The sequence below is a fragment of the Sorghum bicolor genome, chromosome 8, assembly GCF_000003195.3.
Source record: "Sorghum bicolor cultivar BTx623 chromosome 8, Sorghum_bicolor_NCBIv3, whole genome shotgun sequence".
Taxonomy (NCBI): Eukaryota; Viridiplantae; Streptophyta; class Magnoliopsida; order Poales; family Poaceae; genus Sorghum; species Sorghum bicolor.
Window position 1 is genome coordinate 17,252,541 of NC_012877.2, and position 25,234 is coordinate 17,277,774.

The 25,234-nt window shown below is 50.8% G+C and overlaps 1 protein-coding gene and 1 long non-coding RNA gene across 2 annotated transcripts; one reads left to right on the forward strand and one right to left on the reverse strand.

The window, feature by feature from the left end:
- LOC8086141 lies at nucleotides 596-21,578 on the reverse strand. Its single transcript, XM_021446118.1, has 6 exons — nucleotides 20,954-21,578; nucleotides 19,592-19,867; nucleotides 19,340-19,445; nucleotides 6,136-6,879; nucleotides 3,785-5,699; nucleotides 596-1,224 (listed from the first exon to the last, which is right to left on the reverse strand). Exons 4-6 carry the CDS (start codon nucleotides 6,877-6,879, stop codon nucleotides 809-811), a joined length of 3,075 nt encoding a protein of 1,024 aa, XP_021301793.1. The 5' UTR covers nucleotides 19,340-19,445; nucleotides 19,592-19,867; nucleotides 20,954-21,578; the 3' UTR covers nucleotides 596-808.
- Nucleotides 21,434-21,942, forward strand: LOC110429716. Its single transcript, XR_002446821.1, has 3 exons — nucleotides 21,434-21,525; nucleotides 21,607-21,690; nucleotides 21,790-21,942. It is a non-coding gene; the product is annotated as an uncharacterized LOC110429716 (long non-coding RNA).

Consider the following 25,234-nt stretch of genomic DNA (forward strand, 5'->3'; position numbering starts at 1 on the left):
TAAGTTGGTAATATACTCGTGCCTTTTCTTATCTATAATACAATGATATGCAGCTTTCCGGCATATTTGAGAAAAAAGATTGATGCCTTTTGATGTGAGCATGTAAGAATTTACGTAATACAAGACTGCCCATTACAAAACATGGTTGAGGCTGTCACGGAACAAGACCACCGTACATTGGTCCTGAAGTTGCACTCTAGAGCCACCATAATGCTCATTTACGAATTCAAATGGCACCTGTTTAGCAGAGCAGTTCCATTTGACTTTATTTTTGCCAAGACCATTTGCACAAGCCAATATACATTTGCATCTTCCTATGTCAGTATATAGATACACTGTCTTACATTTGAGTCAAAACCTACACTAGCACTGCACTCTCTATCAGGTATTCAGAGATACCGGGTGCACTCCACAAACGCGAACGGCTTAACATGGCAGTTTGCATCCGTCGCAAAAGAATACACAAAAGAACACACAACTGAACTAGAAATTTCACTCCCTCTGCAAGGAACTGAAATTGCACACTCGGCACAAGCTAAAACCAGATGACAAGTAAAATTGGAGAAAACACAAAGCTAAAAGGGAGAAGCAAGAATTTACAAAAGAATGGCTCGTTGAGCACTCTATTACCTCAAAAATAAAGAGCAAATGCACCACAACCAGAAAAATTGTAGGTCGCTGTTGCTGACAGAAGCAGGTGGGTGCAGGTTCATTTATGTTAGCTCACTTGCGTGCAAATAATAACAGGCAACCATGGCTTTCAGTAATCATAACAAGTATCCTTGCCAACTTGAGTTCATGGATAACTCTACATAATTGCACAGTTGCACTTTGATTCGACCTTTGCAGGCTTCATGCTGCCTGATGTCCTTGAAAATTCAGGAACTGGCCGAACAAGTACAGGATCTTTAGCAACCACTTCCATCTTGTCAGTTTCTTTGACTGTTTCACCTTCTGATCTTTTCCTATGTCTTGGCATTCGTCTGTGGGGTGGTTTCAGTGAACCATCACTCCTTGGAATGGATTGTCCTACCATGGTAACTGTTGGGTGGAGAGCAGAAGCAAGTTCTGATTGCTGCTCATGCTCCAGTCCAATTGTTGCAGCCCTGTATGCAATGTCATGGGCAATGGAACTGCAGAAGAGAATTGTATCGGTAGCCTCTTCTAGTGTGAAGCATCTCTGAGTTTGTTCTCTTGATACCTCAACTGTAGCCAGTGATTCTTCTAAGGTCAGACATAAATCAGTGTTATTGTTATATCAATTGACAGCACCAAATATGGTAATCAAATTGAAATGGAAACGGCAGCAAAACAACAGTGATGTAGACAGAAATGCGTAATTGACTTGGTACTTTAAGCAGAACAAAAATGCATTACAATCAATACCAAGGTTACAAAAGTGCTAGTCGCTAAGTGAGTGATCAGTGATGACCCTCTGCCTAGAGCTTAGGCATGTTTAGGCATTCTAAGCGCTTTCTACTATAGCAAGCTGAACTGTACAATTTTGGAAATCGCCATGACACAAAGCAATCTATGTGGGCAGGCTAGCATGCGAAGAAGCAAAGAAAAGCAATCAACGTAGGCAGCCCAGCACGTACAGAAGCAATCTAGGCTGCCCAGTGCGCCCATGGACCTTTCAGCCAAATAAAGGGCCCATTCAGGGGTTTGATTAAAAGTATGGAAAAGAGGTTTCGAAAAAGTCAAAAAAAATCAAATTTGTAACTTTTAGATTTAAAGAAACCAAAATATGAAAGCCCAAATGGCTCTATGAGAAAATATCTTCTGCCCCATCCCCCAGGGCCCACAGCTCAAATACAGTGCAAAAATAGATTGCCTATTGCATGTGTAGTCCTCTACTGTGCTCTCAATTTCATCAGACATGGACTAATTTTGCATCCCAAATCCCAGCTTGTGTGCAGCAGAGGGGGGAATAGGGAGGAAGGAGCTGAGGAGGGAGGAACCAAGAAGGGAGCTCTCACCGTGGAGCCAACAGCCAAAAGGAGGGGTGTAGGGGTCAGGCAGTGCATCGCTGGGAACCGACAGACACCTAGTTACCGTTTATACCTCAAGGCGATGCACTCCTCTGCTCAGCACTTTAGTGTGCCCAAGCAAGCACCTACTACTGTCTTTGCAACCTTGATCAACCAAGTTTAAGCACATGTGCAGTGTATTGTGTGTATGCAATCTCGTCCCTTGTATGTTATCTAAATCGAATATGGATACACATGCAGCTGTAGATTATATTCCTCTCCCCTAAATCTAGTACTAAGTATGCATTGAAGATTCAGGTTTGTGTTGTGACTTGTGATACACCCATTTGAACGAAACCTCAAGAGCATATTAGATTGTATTATGCTGCTTCACACTTAATAACATAAAGAAACTACTTTATTGGTATTATGACCTTCAGCAAATGAAGGGGGTATTTGGTTTGACTTAGATTTACACAAAGCTTAGACAGCCATACTTTTCTAGTCATGTTATGAGTTATCTTTAGATAATATCTGCCTTCTCACACTAACCAACCACTCAGAATCCTTTTTTCTCAACTCTACTATGTACGTGAATTTGGTTGTAATACAACCAAGGATACAATAACCAAATTAGTCAATTTTACTGGTTCAGTTCAGTATGGCGGGTTCCAATTAATCGCCATTAATAGTCCTAGTCGGTCCCTTGGACTCAATTAGAGCAACCAGAAACCGGGTTGTCCGATTAATCATTGACTAATCATGATTAATCATCCGATTAGTTGGATGACTAGACAGGCAGTTGCGAACTAGGCTACATCAGATCACTGGGCTAGGATGGCCAAAGCCCAATAGGGTTTCTCTCCTATACCACTCCACCCGCATCCCCAGCTGCCAGGAGCTCGTGCACCCATTGCCGGCCACCAGCGCAAGTGCACAAGCACAACAATCCCTGCTGCCACCGGTCGTTCCCTCCTTCCTTCTAGCCTTCCCAGCTGTTGTGCCTCCTACCTCCTGCTGCAGCTGCTGCCTCTCGTCCCCACCTCAGCTGTGCGGGGAAAGCTTATGGGGCACGAAAAGAAGCACCAGCTCTCTTTCCCGCCTCAACCAGGTCAAGCACTGCCGGATAAAGGATCTGCTCCCACTGGATCACACCTCCATCAATTAAGGTCCAAGGGAGCAAGAAGATGAGCTCCTCCTCCGAAGGCTAGTCATTGCTGGGTCACTCCTTGCTGCAGCTTGTCTTTCCTTGAAGATGGATGCTGTTTCTAATAGCAAGTAGCAACTGTGTCACACTTCTAGTCTTGGTGCTTGATTTATACTAGCAGGGTCAACTAGTCGCCTGGTCGGTACTGTGGCGACTAGGGTTGACTACCCGATTTAATAACATTGTTGGCAACCATTGACAACTGACTGGTTGCTGGTACTATTTCAATTCGTATTTCATTCTTTTTACACCTACATCCTCAAAATATTGTGCTTGTTTTGTTTTTTATTTGACAAGCATTGACACTAAGACAACATAAAAAAAGGTATGCAATCAGCTTGTGTTGGCAACAAAATTACTTGAAAAGATGCTGCTCCCTAACTCCCACGTCCAAATATTGAAAAAAAAAGGGCTACTGAAAAGTCACTACAATACCAAAAGAAGCCTATTTACAAAATAAAATGTATATGTTTTTTCAATAAGGATGTATGGTGTTCACATTGAAAATGCTTAGCATCGTTTGCAAGAATACTAAGAATATGATAGAAAACCAGAACTTTTGGAGCTAACAAGTGAGTACAAAAATTAGCAAGTCATGAATACATACCATTACCAGGAAGCTCCATTATGTTGGCCACTGCTGCAGGAATCAACACATCCTCCTCAGAGATGACAGACACACAACCATCATCCAACCTATTTGCCTCATTAGGATCAGGAATTGTTTCATGCTTCATTTGGTAACTATTGATGCCACAATCATCATCTGGGTGTTCTGGAGTGCCAACTGAGGTACCTTCAATTTTCTGTACGCAACTTTCCTCAGGAGCCAGAGAGAGTGGGATATTGCTACACGTTTCGGTATCTGATGAACATGAGTTATCACTTATGTTATCTTTGTGAGCCATCCTACCTGTACATTGTTTCTGAATCATTACATCTTCAGTTAAACCAATGTCAACATTAACAATAGCCTGTGCAGCAGACCAGCACTCTATAGCGCTTGAGAGTGTGTAGTTACACGACTCATTAAGTTCTTCAGTACAAATCATGGTTCTTGGAACACTGCTTTCTGAATTGTCGGTTAGGAAGCCAGTATCTACAGTTCTATCACCCCGAGGACAAACTGAAACTGAACAAGTGCTAGTTGACATATCTGACATGGATGCAATGCTTTTACAACTCATGGTACTACTTATTTGAGACTTCTCAAAGTCATGACGATTACTACTTTTATGGCGTTCCAAATGTCCAGATTGCCTTGTAGACCCTTGATCAATGGAAGAAGAAGCTGATGAGCTATCCAATCCAATCGTATGCTTCAGCGTACTGACACCATCCCTTGTATAATAGGGTTCTGAACAGATAATGTTTGTACCAGCTAAGGGTCTCCCTTCTATAACAGGCCATTTGTTGCTGCTTGACTTCTGCAGCAAGAGTACCGAAATCCCAGCACCCTCTGTATTTTCAACCTTTAGATTTGAACGCGTTGCTGATCCCTGTTTACAAGAACTGTCAATGGTAAGTGTATCAGAGGCAAATTCAATACTTTCATACACTGACCCTGGCAGGCATTGTAACACCTCATTGTGGTGGTTGGCAGTTTGATCTCTTAAATTATCACACTCAACTACAGACGCTGGTTCCGTTTGTTGATGATTATTTATGCTACATTGATGGAATGAAATATCGAGGCTATTTCCTTGGGAAGAGTTGCCAACGTCATTTGGCCATAAATTTTCAGTAACATTCTCTCCATGCATTCTGTTGGTTGTATCCATTGTTGACTGAGATGGAGGACACTTTTGCAGACAATCAGCTGGAGGTTCATCATTCACTAGCTGACTGTCAAGAGATGACTTCTTGATATGTTCACCATGATCTGGAGTAATGTGAGGAGCTTCCAATGCAACACAAGGTTTAGAACTTCTGTAATCCTTTCGATGTTCTTCTTCCGAAGTCTCTATCTTGGGGTCCACAAAAAGAACCTCATCTAAACCACATTCTTCACAGAAATCAACTTCTCCATCATCTTCTATCGCATTAAATAACTTTCCACACCTAGTGCATGTTGCCATTTTAGTTTGCCCAGCCTTAGAACCACTTGCAACATTACATGAAGTCTGAGCTATTCTACTTCTTTCCGTATTGAGGCCCTCTATGTTACTTTCCACATATTTTTCTGTGCTTGGAGATTTCGGGCCACTTTGAGTAGCAGACAAACTGTGCTGTTGACCACTGGATCCTTCATCCAATTGATCAAACATAAATATACCACCATGAATCAAGGAACTAGGTGTTGCTTCACAGTCACCGACTATATCATTCGGTTCTAGTTCATTACCCATACAAGGGCTAAAAGTGACACCATGGTCAGAGCTTAAATTACTGCTTGTTGTGAGTGAGGAATTATGTGACAACATAGATGAGTGTACATTATCTCCTTTGCCAACACCAAATGTCGTGCAAGGAACACTTGATAGAAGTGGCCTGAACTTATCTTGAGGAGCTTTGCGACGATCCTAGAGAAGGGTATAGCATTTTGTTATATTGCGGACAATTGAAAACATAAAACAAGAGAAAGGGCTCTTGCTTGCATTAAAAGCAAACTAACTGCAAAAAAGTTCTACAAGAGAAGGTACAATGGACAACGAAATGACTACAGAACAGTATATGACATGTAATCATATACCAGATCATTAGGAGCCATCAATACGACTGATCAAATACAACGGTGGTCACAAAATACAGGAAAAGTACAAATCATCTCTTTGTTTCAACAATCATATGAAGCAAAGGCAATGACAACATACTTTCACGCAAAGGTGTAACAAAATTATATGGATAGCAAACCTTTTCAACTTACTACATGAATTACAAATTGGCTCCTAGGGGGATTTTACCATGCAATGCAGAACAAATATTACATCATACTAAAAGTAATGGAATAATGCTTACCATCAACCAGACTGCAGAATCGAAGGACCTCTTTGGAGCAGAACTAGGGGAGAAACTCTTGGATGGCTTCTTAGGTGATGCAATAGTTCTGGATTTCATTACTGACAAGTTCTTTCTTAGGGCTGGACTACTGGAGTAACTAATTGGCACAGACTGCATAGACTCTAGATCATCTTCAGCAGAAGATGTTGCAGATGCTTTGCTGTACGAGCTGAATCGATCATTGCTATGCGATGAACTGGCTCTTCTTGATGGAGTGGGAGACATAGATTGCCTTCTACCTCTCCAATTCATGTCCAATCCACTGAAAGATGAAGGAGATCCACCCCTTGAACGGGATACTGGACGATCTGACAGAGATGTGCGTAGATTGGGAGGTGCGTCAAAAGAGAAACCAGGGTCACTTGATTGCCAACCTTGAAGTTTTGGCGAAGATGACCTGTTACTGGTTTTAATAGGCGAAGTTCCTCCTTTTCTGTTTAAAATTGGGTCACTTGAGCCAGTACTCAACCTCCTTGAAGCAGGACTTGGTGACCTTCGTGGAGGGGTTGATGTCTTAGAAGCTGGAGGAGTTGAAGACCTTCGTGATGGTGCTGCTGGTTGCAAATGAAGTGCAGGGCTGCTTCGTGAAGACGAATTTGATGATCGAGTCCTTGTCAACACAGTGCTGCTACATGAGCGTGGTGATGGGCTAAGCCTACTTGGACTTGCACTGCTTCTGTTAGACCTTCGAGTATTTTCCATCTGTGTAAAATCACAAAGGATTATTCACACTTCAACAGGTAGGTCCTGTCAACTGAAAATTATGAATGCAGGAACAATGTCATGAGGTGAGCACTCACTGTGGATGACCTCGAAATTGATATTGGCTTAATCTGCGGCCTAACCCTATGAGCCATACTAATGTGCTGGTCTTCTTCATCATCCAATGAACGAAAAAGTGGGGTCTCTGGTGGAGTCAACAACCTATTAAGCCAAAAGTTAGATGGTAGACATGTGATGGCTTACATTCGCATAAAAAATGCCAAATTGCTAATAAAACAATTGATAACTTATATGGTAAGTGGTTTAGGCCCTGCACATCAACAGCAGTAGACATGGAGATAGTGTGTTGAAACTCAAGCTCCCTAACTTAATGGCCAAAGCAAAGCCAGGCCATGACACCGGCCCTAGGCTGCGCAGCCCTGGATTCAATGCCAGCTGTAGCTGCCCCTGGCCCCCACACGTATACCCCACATGACACAAGCACTATAAGTAAGTGGAGTCTTACTATTTTAGAAAGGAAAAAAGTCAATAAGTCCAACAAACATGTGAAAGGTACAGTCAGCAAGCATCAGTTCATAATGATGGTTGGGACCCTTGCATCATTTTTTCTGTGCACTTCAGATAAGAAAAAACTAAAACTAGACGAAAAAAGAAATGGAAAACTAGCTCATGAAGCTTCTTGAAGGGTACAGGAATCACACACCAATCAGAAACCATTACTCAGCAGAGATGAGATGTTTGGCCATAAAAGCAACTACTCGACAAGAAAACAAGCACATGCCATGTTTGCAAAAAATGTAGAACTCGATTGTCCATATAAACTTATTGTATGCCAAGAATAAGCAGAACTAATAACAAGAGAAAGGTTCTAACAACATGTTATTGTTTGATAGTATTCAGATTGATAACTGCTTTTTGTTGATGAAGCACCTAGGGCAATGTGGCCTAATTGATCTAATTATGTGGCCTAGCCAGCAATTGTACAGTGACAGGTAAATGCATCCGTTCATTTATATGGCGTGATAGAATAGTTGTCGACCGAACAAAAGCACCAATCTTACAGAGAGAATGCTTAGTGAGGAATAGTAAAAAGAGTGAAATACACTAATGGTCCTTAAACTGGTTTAGGGATATCATCTAGGGGCACGTTTAGTTCTTGGATGAATCCTTGCCTCACCTTACCTTGCTAAGTGACCAAAGGAAGATGTTTGGATTCCAGGCAAGCCATCCTTGGGGTCTATGCTGTTAGATAAGCCTTGCGCCTTAGACTTAGCTGCATGTTTTTTCATTCAGTTGTGCATGCGCACGAGCACTGACTTGTGGTTGCCGTGCGCCTAGGAGAACTGGCCGAGATTAGCTCGCCATGACTCGCGACATGCAGCCACGGCTCCAACGAAAGTGGCGCGTGGGGATGGACGCGCGCAATGCGCTGCGTGGGCGCCGTGGCTGGGTGTGTTTGTTTCTATATTTACCGCAATCAAAAACAGAAAACGCTGCTTGTTGTTCGCAGCACCAAAACTCGATCGTGTCCAAGTGTTCGCGTGTGTTTCTCTCGCCGCCGCTCGTGCGCTCACCGCGGCGTTCACCGCCGTTCGGTTTCCAACAAGTGGTATCAGAGCTAGGAGCGAGATCTTCCGTCGTTCGCCATGTCGTCTCCGACGAAGACTCGCGGCCGTTCCCCGGCTGGGAAGGAGAAAGGCGACGGGTCCGGTAGCAAGTCTACCGACAAGTCGCCGTGCGCGCCGCGCAGGTCCCCGGCGCGGCGTTCACGCACGCGCGACGCACGGCGCATCCGGGAAGTCGTCGTCGAGCGGATCGTGCGCGAAGGAGGCGGTTCCGGCAATTGGCCGCAGCTGACGCGGACCAACTACTACGAATGGTCCCTCCGCATGAAGCTGAAGCTGCAAGCACGCCGCCTCTGGGAAGCCATCGAGGACGACGAAGCCGACTTCGACCAAGACCGGGGCGCCCTCGACGCCATCTGCTCCGCCGTCCCAGGCGACATGGTGCCGGTGCTCGCGACGAAGGAAACCGCCAAGGACGCCTGGGAGGCCATCAAGACTCTCCGCATCGGCGACGACCGCGTGCGGATTGCGACCGCGCAGAACCTACGCACGGAGTATGAAGGCCTTGCACTCCGAGACGGCGAGTCGATCGAAGAGTTCGCACTGCGCCTGACCAGCGCCTCGCCACGCTCGGTGATCCAGAGGACGAAGCCAAGGTCGTGAGGAAGTATCTGCGCATCGCCCGCTCCCGCTACAAGCAACTGGTAGTGTCCATCGAAACTTTGCTCGATATCTCAACCTTGTCAATCGAGGAAGTTACAGGGAGGCCCAAGGCAGCCGACGACGCCGAACCAGCTGCTCAGCACGCCGCCAACGGCAAGCTGCTCCTCACTGAGGAGTGGGTCGAAAGGTACAAGAAGTCGTCAGGGTCGAGCCACAGTGGCTCGAGCGCTGGCGGCCGTGGCAAAGGCCGCGGCCGGGGCCGTGGTCGTGGCGCCGGTGGTGACTCCCGTGGCTCGCGTCCGCCGCCGGACGATCCCTGCCCGCGCTGTGGCAAGAAGGGCCACTGGGCCCGTGACTGCCGCAGTAAGAAGAAGGATGAGGACTCGGCACAGCAGGCCCATGTGGCCCAAGAGCAAGAGGAGGCCACGCTCATGCTGGCTATCAGCTCGGCCCAGGAGGAGCCGGCACCCCCAATCCTCACCAAATCGGCGCTGCCGCCATCGGCGCCGACACCTGAGCTCTTCGTCGTGGAGAAGAAGGTCCACGCCAAGCTCGATGACGCCCTCGACCGCGACCCGACGCGCTGGATCCTGGACACCGGCGCCTCCAATCACATGTCCAGATCCCGCGCCGCCTTCGCTGATCTCGACGCCAGGGTGACAGGTAACGTCCGCTTTGGGGATGGATCTGTCGCCCGGATTGAGGGCTCCGGCACGGTGCTCTTCCACTGCAAGAACGGGGAGCACCGAGCGCTCGCCAACGTCTACTTCCTGCCTCGACTCACCGCCAACATAATCTCCGTCGGGCAGCTTGACGAAGGCGGGTACGAGGTGCTGGTGAAGCACGGTGTGATGCGGGTGTGGGATGAAGACCAGCGGCTTCTCGCCAAGATACCGCGGAGTCCGGGCCGCCTCTACACGCTTGAGGTCACCATCGCTCGTCCGGTGTGCCTTGCGGCGCGCACGGACGACGACGCCTGGAGGTGGGACCAGCGCTTCGGCCACATCCATTTTGCCGCCCTGCGCAAGATGGGGCGGGAGAACCTGGTGCGCGGTCTGCCCGTCATCGACCAAGTGCAGCAAGTCTGCGAGGCCTGCCTCGCCGGCAAGCAGAGAAGGACGCCGTTCCCTCAGAAGGCGCTGTGGCGCTCTACCGAGCCGCTGCAGCTCCTCCACGGCGACATCTGCGGCCCTATCACACCGGCGACCCCGAGCGGTAATAAGTACTTCCTTCTACTTGTGGATGACTACTCACGCTTCATGTGGATCGCCCTGCTGCCGTCCAAAGATGCCGCGGCCACCGCTATCAGGAACATTCAGGCCGCGGCGGAACGCAAGAGTGGCAAGAAGCTGCTGATGCTGCGCACCGACCGTGGAGGAGAGTTCGCTGCGGCTGACTTCATCGACTACTGCGCCCAACTCGGTGTTCGCCGGCAGTTCACGGCACCGTACACGCCGCAGCAAAACGGTGTCGTCGAGCGCCGGAATCAAACCGTGGTGGGCACAGCCAGGAGCATGATGAAGGCCAAGTCTCTCCCTGGTGTGTTCTGGGGAGAGGCAGTGTCGACGGCGGTGTATTTGCTGAACAGGTCTTCCTGCAAGGCGATCGGTGGACGCACCCCCTACGAGCTCTGGAACGGGCATACACCGGCCGTCCAGCACCTGAGGACGTTCGGCTGCATCGCCCACACGAAGGTGACCACACCGCACCAGAAGAAGCTTGATGACCGAAGCCGGCGCACGGTGTTCATCGGCTATGAGCCAGGGTCCAAGGCCTACAGGGTCTACGACCCCACGACCCGCCGTGTCCACATCAGCCGCGACGTCGTCTTCGACGAAGCGGCTGCGTGGGCGTGGACTGGAACGAACCCTGCCGAGCCTGATGACTTCACCGTCGAGGAGCCAGACGACCCGGAGTCTTCAGTGATCACCACCACCAGAACGACGACCGTGGTCCACCCATCGTCAGGCTCGACATCCCCGGCTCCATCAGCGCCGACTACGTCCCCAGCACCAAGCATGCCCGCGCTCGGCTCTCCGGCGTTCGCTGGCACGCCTCCATCTCTCGGCTCCACAGCACACCCTCAGGTGGAGTTCGCAACTCCACCAGGGGCCGAGGTGGAGGACTACCTCGACGCCGATCACGACGACGACGCTCCCCTCAGGTTCCGTCGTGTCGACAACGTTCTGGGAGGAGCCCCGACGCCCGGGCTCGCTCACCGGGAGCTGGAGGAGCGCCTGTTGCTGGCAAGTGACGCCGAGCCAACCTCTTTCGAAGAAGCTGTACGCCATGAGTGCTGGCGCCTCGCCATGCTCGACGAAATGACTTCAATTGAAGCCAGCAGCACTTGGAAGCTGGTGGATCCACCTGCGCACGCCAAGCCTATCGGCCTCAAGTGGGTCTTCAAGGCGAAGAAGGACGCGGCCGGCATCGTCACCAAGCACAAAGCCCGTCTCGTGGCGAAGGGCTATGTCCAGAGGCAGGGGATCGACTTCGACGAAGTCTTCGCGCCGGTCGCCCGCCTGGAGTCCGTGCGACTGCTCCTGGCACATGCTGCTTGCGAGGGATGGGCAGTCCATCACATGGACGTTAAGTCCGCGTTCCTCAACGGCGTGATCCAGGAGGAGGTCTACGTCGCGCAACCCCCCGGCTTCATCTTGCGCGGCCAAGAGAACAAGTTGCTGCGCCTCGTCAAGGCGCTGTATGGACTGCGTCAGGCTCCTCGCGCCTGGTACTCCAAGCTGGACGAGTCCTTGATCGCTCTCGGCTTCAGGATGAGTGAGTCCGAGCACGCCGTCTACCTCCGGGGCTCTGGTGCTCGGCGGCTGGTGGTGGGGGTTTACGTTGATGACCTCATCATCGCCGGTGGCCACCAGATCGACATCGACACCTTCAAGAAGGAGATGCAGTCCACGTTCAAGATGAGCGACCTGGGGCTGCTGCGCTACTACCTCGGGCTGGAGGTCACACAGTCGGAGGAGGGCATCACAGTGTGTCAAAGCGCGTACGCCGCCAAGATCCTGGAGACGGCGGGGCTGACTGGCTGCAAGTCGAGCTGCACGCCCATGGAACCTCGTCTGAAACTCAGTAAGCAAAGCACCTCTCCTGCTGTTGACGCCACTCACTACAGGAGCATTGTTGGATCGCTGCGCTACTTGGTGAACTCAAGGCCAGACTTGGCATACTCGGTGGGCTACGTGAGTCGCTTCATGGAAAATCCAACCACCGAGCACCTGGCTGCAGTCAAGAGGATCCTCAGGTACATAGCCGGGACTCTCGGGTATGGCTGCAGCTACCAGAGGAGGAAGAAGGAGCTGCCTCTGCTGATCGGCTACAGTGATAGCGACTTGGCAGGGGACATTGACACTCGAAGGAGCACCACAGGCGTCCTCTTCTTCCTCGGTAACAATCTGATTACTTGGCAGTCACAAAAGCAGAAGGTTGTGGCGTTATCGTCCTGCGAAGCAGAGTACATGGCCGCCACCACAGCTGCTTGCCAGGGCATTTGGCTGGCACGGCTGATCGCTGAGCTCAGAGGTCAAGAAGCTGGCGCCACCAAGCTGTTTGTTGACAACCAGTCTGCCATAGCTCTCAGCAGAAACCCTGTCTTCCATGATCGTTCAAAGCACATCGATGTCAGGTACCACTTCATCCGCGAGTGTGTTGAAGATGGCAGGGTGATGATCGACTCCATCAGCACTGACGAGCAGCTGGCGGACATTCAGACAAAGGCCCTGACACGGGAGCGCTTCTGTGAGCTGCGTTCTCGCATTGGGGTTCATGATGTACATAATCGGCACAAGGCTTAGGAGGAGATTTGTTAGATAAGCCTTGCGCCTTAGACTTAGCTGCATGTTTTTTCATTCAGTTGTGCATGCGCACGAGCACTGACTTGTGGTTGCCGTGCGCCTAGGAGAACTGGCCGAGATTAGCTCGCCATGACTCGCGACATGCAGCCACGGCTCCGACGAAAGTGGCGCGTGGGGATGGACGCGCGCAATGCGCTGCGTGGGCGCCGTGGCTGGGTGTGTTTGTTTCTATATTTACCGCAATCAAAAACAGAAAACGCTGCTTGTTGTTCGCAGCACCAAAACTCGATCGTGTCCAAGTGTTCGCGTGTGTTTCTCTCGCCGCCGCTCGTGCGCTCACCGCGGCGTTCACCGCCGTTCGGTTTCCAACATATGTTGGGAAGCTTTTTGCTTGCTATGGTGGGAGTTCTCACCTGAGCTAGCAAGGTGAGTTCGCTCGCGCAGGCAAGGCTAGGCAATACTAGCCTGGGGACCGAACACACCCTAGGTCCCTCGACTATTAATTTGCAGTTTCACCTCCCTGAAATTGCTAGCAGATTCTGCAGAGATCAAAACCTTCCCTCCCTCTCCCTCTCTGAACATCGGGGTGGCACGGGCTAAGCTGCTCCATGGCTAGTTTCTTTGTCAAGGGCGTCAAGCCCCCGACGTGCAGGGCCTCGGCTACGGAGCTCGTAGCCGTCGGCCGTCTTCTCCGGTGAGGTTATACCCCTCTACCGCAGGCTTAGGGTTTAGAGAAGAGATAGGATAATAATCTTTGCTTGCCTCCAATGTTCACGGTTACAGAATATAAGGCCTTAGCCCAAACTAATAGGGGTAACAAATCCCCTTAAAACCAGGAATAGATAATAGCAAATAGAAACTAGAAATATCTTTCCTAATCTTATTCACCTAGGGCATCACGCCCAGGCTTGCGCGGCTCACGCCCAAGCTCGCGCTCCGCGCGCTCACGCGCGCGACGAACGTCTCGCGCCCGAGACCGGCGCGTATAGACGCGTCCCCACATGACATCTCCCCCCCCCCCCCCGTCGAGGTTCAGCTCGTCCTCAAGCTGGAAGGTAGGGTGCTTGGCGAGGAATGTGTCGACGTCTTCCCACGTGGACGAGGCTGTGGACTCGCCTTTCCACTTGATCAGCACCTGACGGATGCCTCTGGCCAGGCGATAGCGCACCGCGCGCTCTGGTTCAGGTGCAATGGCGCCATGATGCACCTGCGGTAGAGGCGGAGGTGCTGTCGGAGGTGGCCCTTCGAACTTCTTGAGCAGGCCGACATGAAAAACGTCGTGAAGGCGCGCGTTGGGCGGCAGGGCGAGGCGAACAGCGACCTCATTGATGAGCTCCACGACTTGGTAGGGCCCGTAGAAGCGCGGCTTAAGCTTGCCCTTCGTCTGCTGCTGCAGGGAGGAGGCCGCAAGCTGGCGAAGGCGAAGAAGGGCCCAGTCGCCCACCTGATAGGTCACTGGACGATGGCCAGCGTCGTAGAAGCGCTTCTGGACCGCCTGGGCCTGTTCAAGGCGGTAGCGGATGTCGGCGAGGAACTCCTCGCGTTCCTCTAGGGTCTTGGCGACAGCAGCAACCCTGGTTTCACCAGGTTCATAAGACCGGAGCGACGGAGGGTCCCGACCATACACCACGCGAAAGGGGGTGTCGCGGAGCGAAGACTGGTAGGCGGTATTGAAGACAAACTCCGCCCACGGAAGCCAGCGTAGCCATTGCCGAGGACGATCACCTGTGAGACAGCGCAAGTACATGATAATGACTCGGTTAGCAACTTCAGATTGGCCGTCCGACTGAGGGTGGAAGGCCGTTGTCATCTGCAGTTTGGTGCCCGTCAAGCGCATGAGTTCACACCAGAACGCCGAGGTGAAAACCGGGTCACGGTCAGACACCATGGACTGGGGAACGCCGTGGAGGCGAACAATGTCGGCGAAGAACGCTTCGGCGACGGACTCCGCAGTGTACGGGTGTGCCAATGGGACAAAGTGGCAGTACTTGCTGAAACGATCGACCACCGTCAGGATCACTGTCTTGCCACGGACGCGGGGTAGAGCCTCGACGAAGTCCAGGGCGATGTCCGTCCAAATGCCTTGCGGCACCGAGAGGGGCAGCAGGAGCCCGGTGGGTTGCAGGTGCTCTGATTTATACCGTTGGCAGACAACGCAGACTCGAATAAGCTCCTGCACAACCTGTTTCATGTTAGGAAAATGGAAGTCGCGGCGGAGGCGGTGTAGAGTGCGTTGGACACCCTCATGTCCGTCCTCGTGCACTGCCAGCACAAGCTCCTGCAGCAACGGCGAGCCTGGGGGAATGTACAGGCGGCCGCTGTACTGCACCATGTCGTCCACCACGGACCAGGGCATGCCGCGGGCGCCGCTGCTGATGTCTTCCCGAAGAGCGACCATGGCCGGGTCTCCCGCATTGGCCTGGCGAAGCCGTGTGATGAAGTCAAAACGGGGAGCCGAGAGTGCCAGCACCGCGCCTGCTGTCTCCTCTTCTGTATCACGGCGGGACAGCGCGTCGGCGACCGTGTTCGTCACACCCGGTTTGTACTCGACGGAGAAATCGAACCCGAGGAGCTTGCCCACCCAATGGTGCTGCGGGATCGTCGAGAGCCTCTGGTCGAGCAGATATTTGAGGTTGTAGTGGTCGGTCTTCACAACGAAACGGCGCCCCCACAGGTACGGCCGCCAGTGACGTACTGCGTGGACGAGGCCGATGAGCTCCCGTTCGTAGGCGGCGAGGGCGCGGTGGCGCGGTGCGACCGGTCTGCTGAAAAACGCAATGGGATGCCCTTCCTGGATCAGAACAGCTCCAAAGCCATGGGTCGATGCGTCGCACTCTACTGTAAACGGCTTGGCGAAGTCCGGCATGGTGAGGACGGGGGCCGAGGTGACCGCGGCCTTGAGAGCGCCGAAGGCGGAGGCCGCGGCGTCGGTCTAGGTGAAACCGTCCTTCTTGAGGAGGGCGGTGAGTGGGGCGGCGACCGCACCGTAGTTGAGGACGAATTTGCGGTAGTAGCCGGCGAGGCCCAGGAAGCCGCGCAGTGCGCGGACCGACCGAGGCACAGGCCAGTCGCGAATGGCCTGCACCTTCGTCGGGTCCATCGCGACGCCCTCCGCTGAAGTCACATGGCCCAGGTAGGCTACCGTGGCCTCGCCGAACGCACACTTGCTGCGTTTGATGAAAAGCCGATGGCGCCGCAGCTCGGAGAAGACAGCACGCAGGTGGCGAAGGTGATCGGCCCACGTCTCACTGTAAATAAGGATGTCGTCAAAAAAGACAAGCACGAACCGTCGGAGGAAGGGCCGGAGAACGTCGTTCATCAACGCCTGGAATGTGGCCGGAGCATTGCAGAGACCGAACGGCATGACGAGGAACTCATAGAGTCCATCGTGGGTCCGGAACGCCGTCTTGTGGACGTCGGCGGGCAGCATGCGTACTTGGTGATATCCGGATCGCAAGTCGAGCTTGGTGAAGAAGCAGGCGCCATGCAGCTCGTCCAGCAACTCGTCGACCACAGGGATCGGAAAGGTGTCCTTGACGGTGAGGGCGTTCAAGGCCCTGTAGTCGATGCAGAAACGCCACCCGCTGTCCGCCTTCTTGACGAGAAGCACCGGGGACGAGAAAGCGGAGTCGCTGCGCCGAATAATGCCTTGCTGCAGCATGGTCGCACATTGCTTCTCCAATTCGTCCTTGTGGGCAGCAGGGTACCGGTAGGGCCGGACCGCTACTGGTTGTGCGCCGGCCTTGAGGTTGATGGCGTGATCGCGGGCGCGCTGGGGAGGCATGCCGTGGGGCTCGGCGAAGATGTCGACGAACTCCGCCAGTAGTGCATCGAGGAGGGGCGCGCTGGACGTCGTGGCGCAGGTCTCCAGTGTACTCGTGGGCGCCACCCCTGGCCAACGGACGGTGCTGCCCTGATGCTGGAAGGAGACGGAGCCATCGATGAAGTCCCACACCAGGCGGCCCAGCGTGGCCATCCACTGCGTCCCCAGCACCAAGTCGTGGCCTGCAAGGGGCATAACAAAGAGGTCGACGGCGAAAACGGAGTCGTGGATCGCAATCGGGGCATGCTTGATGACGCCTGGGCACGGCACCTTCTCGCCATTGGCCACCATGGCAGTGAGGCGCGGTTGGGACTGGATGGGAAGGCCAGACCGCGCTGCTGCTGTCTCGGCAATGAAGTTGTGGGTGCTGCCTGTGTCGAGCAGGGCAATGAGTGGAGTTGAGCCCACCCGGACACGGACCTGCATGGTCCTGCCCACAGACACGCCAGCAACGGCGTGCAGGGAAAATATCGGCGCCTCCTGCGCCACTGCGTCTGCGGCTGCATCGGTCTCTTCCGCCTGGGCGTCGTCAATCTCCACGCCTTCGAGGAAGAACAGACGCTTACAGAATCGGTTGTGGCCACGGGAGAACTTCTCATTGCAGTTGAAGCACAGCCCTTGGCGTCGGCGCTCGGCCATCTCCTCGGGAGTCAGACGGCGCTGGTTGCCCTCGGCGTGGCCCTGTTGTGCAGCCGCGGGCGGTGCTGGTAGGGCCAAGAGCGGCGGTGACAGTGGCAGGGCGGCCCTGGCCGCAGGCGCCGACAGGCCGCGCGGGGGCGCCCTTGATGGAACAGGCGCCGGACGCTCCAGCTCCATCAACTCAACCTGGCGAGCCAAGCTGATGGCGGCGGCGAGGGAGTCCGGGTTGTGGAGGCGGACGGTGCTGCTTAGCGGTGGTCGGAGCCCGCCAGTAAAGAGCTGCACCCGCTGCGCTTCGTCGAGTCTGCCGGCGCGAGGTAGGAGGGCCTGGAACCGGTTAGCATACTCCTCCACGGTTCCTGTGCGGCGGCACTCCGCGAGCTCAAACATTGGGGCGGAACAGAGAGGAGGGCCGAACCGCAAATTGAGGAGATCCTTGAAGTTAACCCACGTTGGCGTGCCCTCATCGTCTTGTAGTTGGATGAACCACAGCTGCGCAGCATCGTCCAGATGGTAGGACGCCATGCGCACGCGCTCTTCCGCCATGGTGCGATGTTGGCGGAAGTAGGCCTCGCATTTGTTGAGGAATAGCATCGGGTCGGTCGAGCCGTCGAAGTGGGGAAAGTCCCACTTCTTATGCTTCGGGTGGAAATCCTGCTTGCTCGCGGTGTCCTTCAGGGCGGCGGTTCTCGCTGCTTTCATCCGTCGAGGCCTTCTCTTTGATGGAGGCGACGTCGGTCTTCAGCGCTGAGATCTCGGCCGACATGGTCTTGATCTCCTTGAGGAGATCGGCGAGGGTTGGTTCAGCCATGGAGGACTGCGAGGTGTGCGTGGCAGAGGTAGATGGCGGCGGCTAGTGGTGGGCGGGTGTGGCAGCGGTAGATGGCTCAGAACGAGCGCGAGAGGAGCGGCTGACTGCTGATACCAGGTTGTCAAGGGCGTCAAGCCCCCGACGTGCAGGGCCTCGGCTACGAAGCTCGTAGCCGTCGGCCGTCTTCTCCGGTGAGGTTATACCCCTCTACCGCAGGCTTAGGGTTTAGAGAAGAGATAGGATAATAATCTTTGCTTGCCTCCAATGTTCACGGTTACAGAATATAAGGCCTTAGCCCAAACTAATAGGGGTAACAAATCCCCTTAAAACCAGGAATAGATAATAGCAAATAGAAACTAGAAATATCTTTCCTAATCTTATTCACCCAGGGCATCACGCCCAGGCTTGCGCGGCTCACGCCCAGGCTCGCGCTCCGCGCGCTCACGCGCGCGACGAACGTCTCGCGCCCGAGACCGGCGCGTATAGACGCGTCCCCACATGACATTCTTGCACATGAAATAAGGAGAGCCTGAGGTTACTATATGATTTTATTACTTTCTATGCATTCATACAGCATTGTTAGGCAACTGACTCTAAACAATGGGCAGGAGTCATCAATGAAGGGCAAGGAACTGTCAAGGAACACTCCCCACTCCCTGTCTCTCTCCTACAGTAAGGGGTGCTCCACTTTAGGTGGCACAGCTCCAGGCTCATGCCGAGGGCCAGGACCCCAGCCTTGCACCTCTCACGCATCCCATCCACTCTCAGATCTTGTATTTTGCTCTCAGAACGCTTGATTTTAAGAGCTGTATGCATCCGATGTCAGGAATCTGATGATGAGGATCTATCACATCTGATCCACTACCTATGACAGTAAGCCACACCACATAATGAACCAGACGACTAAGCAAATTGTAACTCTCGGCTTAACTACTGAAAATCATATGGGAGTCAATTTGTACTAAACATAAGCAATAGATATGGCATCCCTCACATTGCTCCACAAACTATAGTAATCATTGAAATCTTAAACTTCCAAAAGATACTATATTTGTTGAAACTAAACAAAGTAACATGTGCATTAAGCATGGAGCAAAACAAAGAAACATGTGCTATTAAGTGTGCATACCAATCATAATCATTTCTTTCACCATCAGCATTAAGCAAATCACGGTTTTCTCCCCGTGCAGCGATGTTGACACCAAGCTTTAAATCCCGAAAATAGCTCAGTTTTGCTGATAAACAGGACCAGAAATAAAGAACAGACAGTACATATCAGTAAAGTGTTAGTGAAAAAAAATCAGTTAAATCACAAAGTTCACACTAGGTAGTGTTACAAAAACTGGGGGCAGATTACAGCAATGATATTTATGAGACTTACAGATGGATTCATCAAAATCCTCTGCTGGTTCCAGTAAGAAGTTATCCCTCTCATGTTTCTGCATATCCTTGAACAACGTGAGTTCATCATCCTTCGATTTAGCAGGTAGAATACTCACAAAACTATGCCCTCTTGTGTGGGAGATTTCTTTCAGAGATCTCCTAGGTGATGGTGAGGGGGGCATCTTTATAGTCTATTAGTCTCGCAAAGGGAGTGTAGCTATGATCTTTCTTTTTCAGATATCAAACTGAGTCCATAATAGTCCATTTGAAGTATCTGCAAATAGACTTTTGTTAGTAAAGAACACAAACAGAAAATGCTCCAAAATTCAAAAGGGATTTGACATGTATCTTTGTGAAATATACAAAGAGCGTTGCTGACACTGCAAACGGAAGGCAAGAAATGGAAAGTAATGAAAGAACCCTTCACTTGTGAACGATGCATTGCCCAAAGTAGCCAAGCGAACTCACCACCGCACGAAATTATCTACCCAATACCTCATGCTAACATAGGTAGTACTACCTTTCTAGAAAGCAAACTGACAGGATGAACCTAACAAAAAGGCCCCCAAGAGGACCCTCAAAACTTGAAGTGTATCATAATTGTTGCACTCCACAGCCCAATCTGCCCAATCCATCACATTCTGGACGAAAAGTTCCACCCAATCCAGAGAAAACAGCCAACCCAAAACAAACCAGACAAACACCACACCACTGGAAAAGCTCACATTCAAGCCGACACCATCTCACAATCTACAAACACTGCTAGCCACATCTGGTGCGTCAACAGGGAGATGATCCAAATGATATACTAACCTCGCAATTAAAGAAACCCTTAGAAAAAAGGGAAAAGAAAGAAGCATGAAACGTCTGATATTCACTTAGTTGCTCAAGCAGCACCTAGTAATCAAGAAAGGTGCTCGTAAGAACTAACAATTACACACTTCACTGAACAACACCACTCTTCATCTTTTTCTTTTTCTTTTTTTTGCGAGACCCAGTTACAGGATCCACTATTAACCTACCGCAATAGCAAAACTCGACCGCCAATAACATCCCCTAAGATTTCTGACCATAAACCCTCGAGAATTGAGTAGAAAAAAAAGACTGAACCCTAAAAAATTGTTAGAAAAAGAACTTCAGATTGGGGACGAAGAGGCACCATTGTGCCATTGTAGAAGCTCATTCCAGTCTCGCGCGCCGGAGGAGAGGAAGAAGAACCTAATCACGGATAGACGCACGCTTATCCACAGCACAATGCGTGCGGGAGAAGTAAGATTCGGTTCGCCTGGCGAGAAAGAATCGAAAACTCCTAGACTAGGAGGGAATCCGTCCAGGCAAAGCCCGACCAGGAATCACTTACCAACAGAGGAAGAAACTAATCCGCCGACTCCCGGGTGGATCTCTCCGCATTCCACTGGGCGGGCGGGCGGAGGAGCAGCGCTGCGGCGGGGAGGGTGGAGCGGGAGCGCGGAGGATCCGGCGGAGAAAATGGCGGCGGGTGCGGCGAGCGCTTGGAGCGAGTGTGTCAGGTTGCCGAGTGGAGATCCCCCTCTCGCGCTCCCGGCTCCTCCCCTCTTCCCCGGGCCTTCTCTCCTGCAGTTTCCCAAAGAAACAGTGGCTACTGGCTATTGGGCCTTGGTGCCGCCTTTCTTCCCCGTCGTGGGAGCACAGTCAGTGGTAGCTGGGCTCCCGTCGCTCGCCGCCGCCCCTGCGGTCCGCCTCCTCGAGTCCTCGGGCCCCGCTGCCCTCCCCCGTTGGTTCAGCCTTTCTGCAGATAGTCGCCCGCGGCAGCTCCCTGCTAGGGGTCCGTGCCCTAGCGCCGCCACCGCCGCCGCCGCTACGGGTTGCCCGTCGCCGACTTGCTCCCTCCAGGGTCCAGGCCAAAGCTCCTTCCTATGGCCTATGGGTCAGCTGCTGCTGCGGGTTTTGCAGGTTTGAGTTGGCGGCAGGACTGGTCCAGCGGCTTTCGCTGCCGTTCTTCCCCTAATAACAGTCTTTTGATGTCCGTTACAGGTCATCATCATCGGAGCCATGAGCCTTTTAAGCTCAGGAGCCTCCCCAGTTCAACAATGCAGCGCCTGACATCATCATCTACACGTACTACTGTGATTTTCATATCAGAAACTCATTACTGCAGCTCAGTTAATTGATCATTTTCAGATTACTGCAACTCAGTTAATGATCATTTTCCTGTAGGAGACGTAGTTTGGCCCCCCATCATCAGTCTTTGGGCGATGTGAACTGATGTTATATACTACTCCTATGTTAATATTAATAGTTTCGTCTACCCACTACTATATGTGTTCGCATATAAAGTGTGATGCTGTTAATTTTAATTTAATTTGCCTATACGGAGGTCCCCATCACCAATGACTTTCATTTATATGTGGCAGGCTACTTTTTTTGATTATGCAAAATTAGGAAATACCCACTCTATGCATCGAGGATCTTAACATTATTATGCATCCAAATAAAAAGTGGAGCGGGGCCTGGACACGTGCTTATCCCATAAGCAATGCTGTTTAATTGATCTTGTAACCTGTTTAGTTGTATCTGTGGTAATGCAAACGCAAATGGAAACAGATTTAAACTAATTCTTGTGTTACCGTGGAAGGAACCAAACAACACATTGGTTAAGATAACCGAGCTACTTATACTTGACTGACAAGTGTTTTACAAGTAATCCTAACTTTTGGGGGTTTGAATAGATCTCTTGGAAATTGCAATTGGTGCCAAACTTTCCTCAAACTATGGTCTATCACTTGCCAATGACGTACAGCGATCGGGATCCAATTCTAGTTTGTTCTACATCCCACTTGCCCAAAGTCCAAAAGAAGGTTTAAATTTTAAAACTACTGGCTAAGTAGGGAGGATTTTCATGATGTTGCTATCCAGACTTGGTTCCAAAATTCTGGTAAACCTATCCATCAACACACTAAGGCTTTAACAACTACTATGAAAAATAGGTCAACAAAAAGAAACCTTTCAATTTTGAATCAACAGCTTCATAACATTGAGCAAGAGCTTTCTCTTCTTCAATAGGCTCCACCTTAACCATGCTAAAAATAAAGTTTAACCCAACTCCGTGATCAGATCCTTTACAGTTTACTCATTACAATAAACAATTATCAAAAAAGTGTAAGGTCTACTTCGGCAGCAAAAGGAAGTTTTTCCTAGGAAGATTGCCTTGCGGGTAGAAAAAATTTGAACTTTCTATTCCGATCTCTTCCCAGGGTAAGTAACCACGCATGAGGTAGTTTCTTTGCTCCCATTTGGCAGCAGGTTGTCTGACGTGGGGAACTTAACTAAGCACAACGTCTATCAGAAATATTGGTTGTCTAAGCAGATTATCTAGTTTTGCGGCTAAAATTGAAAACAATGTCTTAGAAAAACAAGAAAAATCATAATTTTTTGGATAATATAAGAAAATCACCACAAATCGATACCAACCACAATATTTTTAAGATACTCTCACCGATATGCTGAAATGGTTTTAAGATACTCTCCTAAAAAAATTACTACGTGATTTGATGGTGTTGATGCAAAACAGGTCTGCAAACACAAAGGGCTAATACCCGATTCAAACGTTAAGGCGTGCCAGCCGATTTGACCTTACTATCGGCAAAGGTGATAACTCGAATACTTTAGTCCTGACAACAGCGATGCGCCCGGATGTCACGGCTAAGAGGTACTCACACGGAACTCGAGAACGCGCCGAGCTTAAGTCGACGGATTCCTAAGAACTCGTAATAAAAGGAAAAAGTATGACGAAGTCGTCGAAAAGTAGATGCTGGAATATGAGTAAAAACGTGTGTTTGATTGATTTCTTCCTCTTTATTACAAGGCCCTAGGGTTTATATTTATACCCTGCCCAAAGAGCTACAACCAGACATGATTAGAATTCGAATTCCAAATTACACGGAATCCGTATACAAAACGATGCAAATAATTAAGGAAATAACAAACTATTCCTCGTGACAAATCGAGACTCCTCCATATGACAACTGGCAGCTTCCGGACTCCTCCTTTGCATCATCGGCAGATCCTTTGCCATAGTCATCGGCAGACTTTCTTATCTAGCCATCGGCACCATATTACTGTCTGTCACATTCAACTCCACCCTCATCGGCAACCATCCTCATCGGTAACCCGCATCGTACTGCCACCTTATCCTGCCATCCTAGACACGTGCCCAAAAACGGTGTCAACACATGCCCCCCAGTTTCGGAGTATAAAACTATTAATGCTCCGAAATTCTCTGCAGTAATGATGCCTTCTCCCGCAATCAATGCTCCTAATCTGGTAACCGACAACCTCAATCTAGACAACTCTGATCCTAATTCTCCGCAGATTCCTCGAAATCCCCAACTTCCTAAACGGACATTTTTCTTGGTCGTACATCGGCAACAATACCGTTACAAAGATCTGCCGATGATCTGACCAGGATATTCGCAAAAACGGTTACCTCCCCTCTATCCGCCCATCGGCAAGATGACCGTTATAGAATATCGCCGATGGACCGACCAGGAAATCTCGCACAGTAAAATATCTTCAGATAATGACCGCTTCCCGTCAAATCACCTGCACAATCCCTGGATTACCGTGCGAACAGTTACCATATCCACCTGAGTACCCTCGGGTTTCTCGGATGCGGCAAAGAGATAAGTCGGATTTGCCCTTGCCTGGTTTAGACCGATCAATTGTTGAACATCGGTTACCCATCAAGTCTGGGTTTCGGCCACATCAGCAACCAGCCCGCCGATGTAATCCTAACATTCTACCTGATATTAAGGCCGAAATCACTAAACTTATTGAAGCTAAGTTTATTCAGCAGTGTCGGTATGCCGAATGGATTTCCAATATTGTTCCGGTTTACAAGAAGAACGGGAAGCTTCGGGTGTGCATTGATTTCAGGAATCTCAATAAAGCTACGCCGATGGATGGATACCCAATGCCTGTCGCCGATCTACTGGTTGATGCTGCGGCTGGCCATCGGGTCATCAGCTTCATGGATGGTAATGCAGGTTGTCCATACACCAATTGATAGGGTGATACCTTGGTCGATCCATGACAAGCCATCCGATAAGACCACAATGCTTCATTTAATAATGTATGCCACCGCCTAGGATTTTCTTCAATCTTTCGTTTAATAAGCTTGATAATTCCTTTGTTAGACGCTTCGGCCTGCCCATTGGCTTGCGCATAATAAGGAGAAGAATTCAACACTTTAATTCCCATACCGATTGCGAATTCATCGAACTCCCCCGACGTGAACATGGTGCCCGGTGGGACAGATTCAAGATCAAGATCAACATGTCGATCTCTGACCTCGATCAAGAGAACGTCATCCCCGTGACGGAGGCCAACCTCAAGGATGAGCAGAAGCAAGCTATTGCCCAAGCCATGGAAGAGTTCAAGCAGCAATGCCTGAGGTCTTTCAGCATAAACAGGAGCGGCGAAGTGGTCCAGAAAGATGCACTGCCGGCACCACGGCAGGTTACCTTTGACGCCAATCCTGGCAAGCTTCAAGATATGGTTGACAATGCCATCAATCGAGCGTTGATTAACCAAGCTGGTGTATTGTCTAATACGGTTTTCAATGCCGTGGCAAGAACTTTCAAGGAAGGACAAATCCCACCAG